General features: G+C 42.8%; 1 protein-coding gene across 1 annotated transcript; it reads left to right on the forward strand.

Annotated features, from left to right (window-relative positions):
• The first annotated feature begins 836 nt into the window (after positions 1-836).
• LOC144741661 (R-spondin-1-like) lies at positions 837-9,690 on the forward strand. Its single transcript, XM_078624167.1, is given in 8 exon segments — positions 837-933; positions 2,476-2,640; positions 2,643-2,669; positions 4,623-4,766; positions 5,474-5,512; positions 5,515-5,622; positions 5,625-5,696; positions 9,509-9,690. Coding segments are annotated over 8 exon segments (834 nt in total).

Consider the following 9,690-nt stretch of genomic DNA (forward strand, 5'->3'; position numbering starts at 1 on the left):
GACAGTGAATTTGTAAAGGATAAACACGCTCAATTCATCATCCAGTGCCACTTAGACTGCAGTGACCTCTTTGAGTCTTTGGTTTGTTTACTTCCTTGCTTCCAGACTGATTATTTGAATGAACCAGTCATGAGTTAAGTATTTGGAAAGCAGTGATTCATCATGTCAAAACCCCCCCCCACATCCTCTCCTCAAACTGGTTTCTCATTTATCTGTGTTTTCTGCTTCTTGTTTTCTCTCAGCAGGTGTTGGTGTAAGCATCACATGTGGTCAAGAGCCTGCATTCACCTCTTTTCCCAATCCCAGACCCGTCATTAGTACTTACTCAAAATCATCTTCAATAAGGCTTTTGAACTCTGGCGCTCACTGGAGCAAACTCTTCCTGTTCTGATTCATTCATGGGTTGAACCACCAGATGATCGACGATCTCCTGTCCATTTTCTCTTCGTGCTCATCTCCCAACCCCCCCCACCCCCCCCCCCCCAATCTCCCTCCCGCACGCGACTCCATTCTCTAAACCCGATTGGTCCTCTTCCTTTGCCAATACTATCACCAGTGTGATGGCTTCTTGTGCCTCGGGCTCATTTCGACTTGCAAGGATCCAAGAATCACAGACTAGAGAGCAGCAGCCAGTAGAGTGAAACGTACACAGAGGAATAAGGAGGGAAAAGGGAGAGATCAGCAGACAGCCAGAACAGTTCCACATTAGAAAAGAAGGAGCATCCATCCTTGAGGCAGAAGGATCCACCTGTCTCACGCAGGAAGTGGGCGGCCCCCCACCTGATCCGTCTAGTTGCAGGGGGGGACCCTGCGTTGCCGGGACGGCAACAGGGACTATGCAGCTGGGACTGGTGGCGCTGGCAATGGTCTTCCTCAGCTCCATGGGTCACAGCGATTCTGTCAAGCATTCGAAGGCAAGAAGGCAGAGACGGGGTGAGTTGCCCAGATTTGTCTTCCTCAGGTGGTTTTGATCACTCGCTGCCCGTACGTCCTCTGCCTTTGGTGTCTGTGGTCTGAGTCACAGCGGAGGGTGTCTTATAAACATTTAACAAGAAACGTAAAGATAACACTTTGTTTATTTTGTCATCACTTTTACTTGTTTTCCCTAGCTGGGTTATGTTGGGTTCATCGTTTCCCCCTGAACAGCCTGTCTTTCTTCCTCATTTTGAGATTATAGCTCTCACAGTTTATGTAAAACTTTTATAGGTATTAGGATTGTTTATAGAGGAGTTTCAATGGATTCACTCACAAAGCCATTGCTCTTTCAGAGTCTGGCCCTGTGGGCATGTAATGGAACAAGTACCTGACAATTCAAAGTTCTCAACTTGATCCGTGCTGCGCGTGTTGTAAGCATTTGTCTGACGTCAGTAGAACCTCACCATCGGTTTGGAGTCTTTCACAACAGATGTGCTATTGATAAAACTCCACTGACGGAAGAAAATAAAAGTGATATGTTTCAAATTGTATATACACTTTTGACACAGTTTTTCCTGTGTCTCTGTGATAAATACAGTTCGGGTGAGTCCATCTACTACGTCACAGTCAGCTGAGGCTTTCTCCCCTGTAGCTATAAAAACACTTTCAAGTTCATGCCTGTGGTTCAGATTTCAAGTAGTCTTCGACCAGTTGTCCTACAAGGCATACAACTGATAACAAATACTAAGAATGAGCTCCAAGTCAGATTGAAGACAACAACACCACAGACCATGTGCTTTCGTCTAATCTTCTGTCAGGTTCATCAGTATTAAAAAAAAAAGGTCTAACCGTAACATTGGCATTTTAGAGAAATGAATCCTTTATGGATGGATTTGTGCGAGTATGTCAAAATGTTACAGCACAGTACTGTAACTCAATCTTAACTACTTTTTTCTCCAAATGCTGGCAAATAAAAAAAACAACACGGATTTCAACACACATTTGATAGATAGTAGAAAATAACTGTACTGTAATTTCAGAGCAACGTCAGAGCAACATGATAATTAGCCCCATGTTCCCTTGCACGCACATGAATGCATTTTTTTCAGGATCACCTATAGTTCAGTTTCAGAAAGGCCAGACAAAAGGAGTATTTGATTCCCGCTGGAGGTTCCGTGTGATGTTAGTCACCTGACTTTGACTGGTTCCTCAGTAGGCTGTCAGCACCAATTTCCTGGGTTGCTCCAAATGAAAATCTGTTACGGATCTCTAGCAAGCAGTTTGAAGTAACTGTTCAAACAAAGATGTTTGGCCGGGACCCCGGTTAGAGCTGCAAACATTAACCCCTGCGTGCTAGAGTGACATTTACAGCTGTATCCATGGAGATGGCAGCAAAATAATGTTTCGTCATGTTGCTCTAATGGGCAAAATATTTTATTTTCTCATGAGAATTAATATCTTGCTGGAAACAATTCATTACTCTGTGTATTTGTACACCCTGCTGTTTTGTCCTCCTCAACCTGACGGTTCCTCTCTTTCCGTTACTTCAATTTCCCACAGTTATTACAGAGGGGCTGCCATCGTGCCCCAAAGGCTGTGACAGATGCTCAGAGTACAACGGCTGCGTTAAATGTAAGCCCAAGCTCTTCATCTACCTGGAGCGCAATGACATCCGCCAGATAGGTGTGTGCCTCGCCTCCTGCCCCATGGGGTACTTTGGCATGAGGACCCAGAAGGAAACAACAGATGCACCCGTGAGTATTTGATCATTAAACAGTAGTAAAAATCGGCAAAGGGGGTTTATGATGCTAGTTTAAACGCAGTATGATGGTACTTTGTACTCTACGGGAGTGTGCTTGTATTTATTCCTCTCATTCTGTCGAGAAGTGATTATTTGAAGGACGGTTTTCAGGATGGCCGGGGAAGTTTCAGTACTTCAAAACATACTTCCTCTGGTTGGTTCCGGTGCCTGATACTTTTAGCTGAGGTGTGCCAGCATCTCCATATGCTTCCAATGTGTGCTTATACGTGGGTATTCAGAACAAAAATACCAGCAAATATATTTTTAATACATTCTTGGTTGTATGCATTTGGACTTCATCTTCATGGTAGGTTTTATGCCAAACAACAGTCCATGTTACACATTTTATTCCGATGTCTCACGGTACCCGTAGACGCTTTGCATTAGAGCGTCTGAAGTAAAAGCGTGTTTTCTAAAATAGAAGAGGAAAACTGTCTGTCTCGGAAAATACATCTGAGTATGTATATTTATGCGGCTGCTATCACTTTGTGTTATCACATTTATTGGCGACTGCTCTTATGTCTCTTTGTTATTGTTTCATGCTTGCGATAGTTTTAAGTGTAGCGCTTTGGTTTGCAGCTCCAGTGTCCAGCAGCCTGTAGCGATTATTGTTGTACAAAAAAAGAGATGCAAACTATTCTCTTCTCTTTCTATTCATGCATTACATAATATCTGTCAGATGTGCGAGAAAATTTATTATCAACACGTTACATAATTTCATTGCAGATAACACCCTTAACTCCAGTGATGTAATATTTTCAGATTTTTTTTTATCTCACATTGAGAAGTTTTAGAAAGCAGGAGCAGGAGAATATGTGTTTTTTGCATCTGATACATCACTTGTACTGAAATATCCACAAAAGTGTCTGAATCAGCGTATCAGTATTTGAATTAGCGTCATAAGGTCGAGTTAGTCACGTATACACTTGGAAAGTCGTGTTCACATGGCAATTTTACGACAAACAACCCCTTTCGATTTCTGTATTATTCCTCTGTACTCTTCCACTGTCCTAATTTGTTGCAGAGAGGCCGGAATATCCTCACCAAATTCTTCTGAGAGGCCCGCAGTGGCTAACCTGGGTTATTATCCAATCATCCAGCTTCATAGCTCTGATCCAGCACTGTCTTGTTACTGACATTTAGCTTACGTTATTCAGCTACATAATGGGGCACTGAGTCAACTGCCAGTGGCTTAAACTAGTAATTGGGAGCACGAGGCAAGAACATTAATGTCTACGTGAGAATTCAGTTTAGATCTTTTCTGACACTGGCACGAGAAGAAATTCTCAAATTCCGCCCACATCTGAAATATATCGACACATGAAAACCAACATATGCCCGTTTCTCTCCATTGTTTTAGTCCAGGTCATTCAGATGTAAAGGCCAGAATTAGGAGGATGAAACCAAATCTACTTGGGGATGTCTTTTTTTGTCCCTGTTTTTCATTATCCAGATTTCAGATATGTTGTTTTTGTAAGTCTGAGGTGTGAAGAAACTCTCTCTGGAGAGAGAGAGAGAGACTCACTGAAGCAATGCACTCCTGGCGGTACTCACTCATGCCCCCCAAATGCGCCCCCTCCACCCCTCGAAAAAGGCCTGTGCTGCATGTGTTTTTGTTACTCATGAAATATCTTCCTAAATAGACCCTGAGTCGTTTAATCACTAATAAATCTCTCAGAGGAAAATTCAAGTTCTTCTTCTCATCTCTCTGGAGAGCTGTCTGCTGTTTTTTTCTGCCAAGTGAGTTCAAGTGAGCAGTGCAGAGGAATTTTGAAATGAAAGAAACTATTTCAGTGAATTCATCACAAAAACAGAAAATGTTGAAATGAATGAGAGCTGTGTTTCACTCGTGTCGGTGAGCCTGAAATGATTTTATCCTCTTTGTTTGTTCCTGTCTGTCTTTCAGAATGTAAAATAGAAAATTGTGAAGCGTGCTTCAATCGCAATTTTTGCACAAAATGTAAGGAGGGCCTGTATTCACACAGTGGCCGATGTTACGTCAGCTGCCCTGCTGGCCAGCGGATTGCCAACGAGACAATGGAGTGTGTCGGTGAGTGACCTTCAACCGAGGTGTGAAGTTGTCATCATATTCATCACCTCACCTCAGGAGCCAGCCATGTTTGGAAGTAAACTCTTGAGAAAACTACAGTACTACTACTTTCTGGCTTCATCTGACTTACACTGCTTGTCCACAGAGAATATCACTGTAACATGAGAGGGTGGAGGCAGAGAAGCTAGCAGGATTAGCAGTTAGTCGGGGCTCCAGATAGCAGGTTCAGGCTCAGAAAGTCGACTGACCAAGAAATGGGGATTTCCACGCGGTACTTTATTTTTTACGGCTTCTCAGATAAACTATACAAGGCACTACGTTGACTAATTATACATGAGAAGTAAGACCAAGGCAGCACAACCAACACCGACTCATTACTGAGAGGATTCGTCAAAGTTCCTTCCCGGTGGATGTACAGGAGCAGGCAAGATGGTGAACAAAACCAAAGGAGACGCCTTGTGGCGTTACTCAGTATTGCAGTAATAGTCGTCCTTGAGGGCTGCCGTTCTTGCAGGTTTTAGACAACACCCTGTTCCTACACACGATTCAATATCTTTGTTATATTTTCTGGTATATAACAAGTGATCTGTCCATTCTCTTTGGAGAAGTACCATTATTCTCAGCTTAATTTCTCAGTGTGAGGACCAAAAAGGTTTTCAAAACAACAATGTCAGACATTGGAGCTTGTTTTTTTCCATATTTTATAGGTCAACGCACTAACGAGTGTGAAATGGGCGAGTGGAGCCCGTGAGTTCTTGTATGAAGAAGAACAAAACATGTGGATTTAAGAAAGGCTCACAGTCGAGGGTTCGTGTTCCACCTCCACATGTCCACAACCTGGACACCTCGCCGGCCTTTGTCCGTCTCAGCCCTGTGCGCCACAGAGAGAGAAAAGAAAGTGCCTCGTGGTCAAGACTCCCTGTGTGAGAGGTAAACCGCCGAAGTACATGTACATCTGATAGCTGTCCTCGGTTAACACACGAACAACCCGTGAGCTCTATGTGCCTCATGAAATGCCTCCATCAGTTTTCGTGATGACTGATGGAAGGATTACTCAACCTCCAAAGGACTAAATTCCCGCCAGTGTGTCTGTGACCCGCAACATGTTGATTGGGTTTGGTTTGGCTGCGCTCACAGAAGGATACAGAATCTCCTGACTTCTCAGCATGTAAACAATAAACTTCAGTCCTGTGCCAAGGAGATGAAGGGCGGACATTACGCACTGCAAAGCTGGACGAGGAACAGAGAGAGAAAGTGCTATTTGTTCTAAAGACAACTGAAGCGTGAGGTTTACACGACCATGACATGTTTGCTTGGCTCTTAGCATCCGCACAGCAGCTTGCTCTCCTGCAGGTTAACAGTCATTCAGCCAACATTAGCAACCATTATCAACTTTACAACAGCTTATCAGTCATCCTTGGCCTCATTTGCGGTGAAGGCTAAGAAATGACGGATCTGGCCAATCGGTCCAGAACTTATTGGATGGAAAAGTGAAGCAAACACGGCAATGACCCAGATTATTTTTGTTTTTCATCATTTGGTCTTGTGTGCTGAATTAAAAGAAATCACATTTTTACCAGCAGTGGTGCTGGGATCATAAAATAGTTTATGAAATGCAGATAGAAGAGTGGGCCTGTTGTTAATCAGTTTTAATTCATGCTGTTAGCTTTGTTCTTTTGAACTCCAAAGGAGTTCTTGCTAATGAACCGTTATCAACATATTTCTTTGCCTAAAAAATGCCACTATATACTTATCTGGTTAGCGTCATGTGCCAACTTCAACCAAGAATTGGACTAGATTTATACCGATTAGAAAACAAGCAGTGTTTTATTGGACAGTGACCTGCTTAAAAGATTTGAAGACACAGCAGCAACAATTGTGCAAAGTGCTGGCAACTGTACAGATGTTGCAACATGTGAATGTGTAAATAAGGAGGAGGTTTGCACATTCCAGCACCTTCCTCTTTGCTTGGCCATTTTCTTTTTGGGCTCCAAAGACCTGGATGTAGACTGACGCTGTCTGGCATACACTCATTTGTCAATTTATTAGGGACACAAGCATGAAAGAGAGGTGGTTTGGTGTCTGTAGTTTTGGTTGTTCTGAAGTGGTGGCACTGTGGAATAGCAGAGGTGACGTGTCATGTCACAGTTTAAGCAACAAAATGCTATAATGTCTCTATGAAGAAAATCTATATGACCATCAGGAGCCATTAAAAGTATTTGTCAATCCTAGTTCATATAAAAAGAATGGCCTATATAATAGGAACGCCTCTTGTTATAGCCTGGTGTAATCTCAAACAGATAAACTAAAAAGATTATATTCCTCATGAGGGATCTGCGCTGGTGTCTAGAGAGAAAAAGGGTGTTTTTGTGACCAAACAACTTGAGAAATGAGACACTTTGTGATATGTGCACGCTGGAAAGAATTTTAGATTTATGTTCAGAAAGTTCATTAGCATTGGAATATTATAAACTATAACAACCGTGCTAAGCTGACTGCCAGATGCGAAGCAAGGGATGGGTCCAGAAAGAGAAGGATGAGATCAAGTATGAGGTGTCATGAGCGATCAGTCTTTGAACGGTCTGCTGTTGAAACTGAGGCAAGTTGAATGGTCCATCGTATGCTGCTAAGTAATAAAAGACAGTCATTCCCTGCCAAAATGTACAGGAATAAATTTTCTTTTCTGAGGTAATTCATGGGTGATGGCACCACGACTTCGAAACCAGAACCAGTTCATGTGGGTAAACTCACTGTATGCAAAAAGAGTGCAGCTGTGGATTCATCTGTGGGAGTTGGCTGGCAGGCTGGCTATATAAAACACTGGGGGCAGACCTTGTATAACATTAGTGATTTAGTGGTCTGCAGATCTCACGCTTTGTGTTGGTTTGACTACAAATTTTTTCCCCTTTCACCCAAAGTTCCACAAAAGGGTCTCACGCAAAAACAGAATTCTGCATGTGCTATTGCATTTGTCAGGCAAAAATTGTTTAGCTTGGATGGAGAGGAGGTGCAATCAGGGCTGTCATAAACTGATGGAGTCCCCTCTCTTGGCTCCAGTTGTGATTTGTTATAGAGGTAATTACGTCCTCACACAGTAAGTACGTCCACTCAGATGCTGCAGAGTTTGCGTAAGGAACGTTTAAAGGCTGGAGAGTTCAGTGAGCCTCACTGATATAAATTAAAGTTTTTACAGCTCAGGTTAAAGTGTGAACAAAAATGTGCATAAATGTTTATCATGCTGGTTGTAATATCTTCTGGCATGACATGAGCCAGCTGCCTCCGCAGGGATGTTTTGTGTCTAAATGCTGGATTGTGAGTCATTGCTGTTTGTTCACTTCAGGTTGAGACAGAGCCACTGGTTTTCAGCTGAGCGGAAAGTCACAGTGCCTCAATGGGGCTGCGGTCAACTGGTGTTTGTGTGTTACGGTCGTCCAAAGCAACAGCACTGACTGGGCCTGACCATCATATAATGAATTTCACCAGCTCTATGTGAGAATTTGAGATGTAACATACCGTTGGTTCCGAGTCTTACTCTGCACACATAAACTGTAGAATCATAACTGTTTGTATGACAAGTTTAAAAATGCTAGTCAAGAAATAAACACAGACCTACACAGCACCAGACAAACATGGTGGCGCCCTAAGCCCGACTGCGTAGTGAACACTGTCCAGCCTTTGGCACGTGTTCACTCAGCTTCAAAGATGTGCAGGGATCCTCGACGCACAAGTTCATAACAAACATCCTCCAGCGTTACTACCCTCTGTCAGATAAACAAATCCAAATGCTTTTGAGTGCTGCGTAAATAACAGCCATCTGACACTCCATGTCCATTTCCACTTTGTGACAGCTCTTTGAGTCTTTATGGACCAATTACTGGGCACTTGACAACTCAGCCAAAGAGGATTTTGTGACAGGAATTCGACTCTCCAGAGTGTTCTTAAAGTTCTCATTTGCGATTCAGAAAAAACAAATAAACAAATAAGCAGAACCCCTAAACAACTAGCACTTGGGATGGATGCTTTTATACATAGTGTACTGTGTGTGTGTGTGTGTGTGTGTGTGTGTGTGTGTGTGTGTGTGTGTGTGTGTGTGTGTGTGTGTGTGTGTGTGTGTGTGTGTGTGTGTGTGTGTGTGTGTGTGTGCGTGTGTGTGTGATTTAACGATTAAGTTCTAGGTACTGATGCTGCCAACATCGTGTGATAAACTAAAAAAACTACAACAATAATAAAAGAAATAACAAATAATGAAATACTGAAACATTTAAAAGATTTAAAAGTCACTGATTCTGCAGGCCCTTGATCCTCCGGCAGAGAAATACAGCATTTAGTTGGGAAAAATGACTTTCCTGGATCTGATTTTTGCAAATATTTCGATCGAACCAGAGCTGCAGCTGCACACCTCTCTCTTTCACATAAGTGTTAATAATTGCTTGCTTTCATGGTGTACTGCATGCTACTGTTGCACTGTAATGACACAAGTTTGGCACAAATTCATCGTACTGGAATGATCCTAAATTAAATGTGTATGTGAATGTGGTTTACAACATTTCTTTTTTGTTGCTTGGATTAAAAACCACTCAACCGCAATCCCTAGTTCAACACATTCCTTATCATCCACTGTCATCTGTTCCAAATCTGTGCTGTTAATTTTACTCTGACAAGTGGAAACACTGTTCCACCCAACATGTATCAGAGTCCTTGTATGACTGATTAATTGTGTGTTCTATATGTCCTGACCTCAGACCGGAAGAATAAGGGTGAGCGACAAGATGATGCAAATGGGAGAGAGAGGGAGAAACCACACGGGCGAGGACGGAATGGCAAGGATGGCACAAGGGGCAGAGGAGGAGGAGGAGGCAGAAGGAGAAAGGTCCAGGGCAGGACCACCACTATTCCAAGTATCACAGCTAGCTCTGTCACTTAA

Source organism: Lampetra planeri, unplaced genomic scaffold (genome assembly GCF_965212315.1).
Source record: "Lampetra planeri unplaced genomic scaffold, kcLamPlan1.2.h2 scaffold_646, whole genome shotgun sequence".
Lineage (NCBI taxonomy): Eukaryota > Metazoa > Chordata > Hyperoartia > Petromyzontiformes > Petromyzontidae > Lampetra > Lampetra planeri.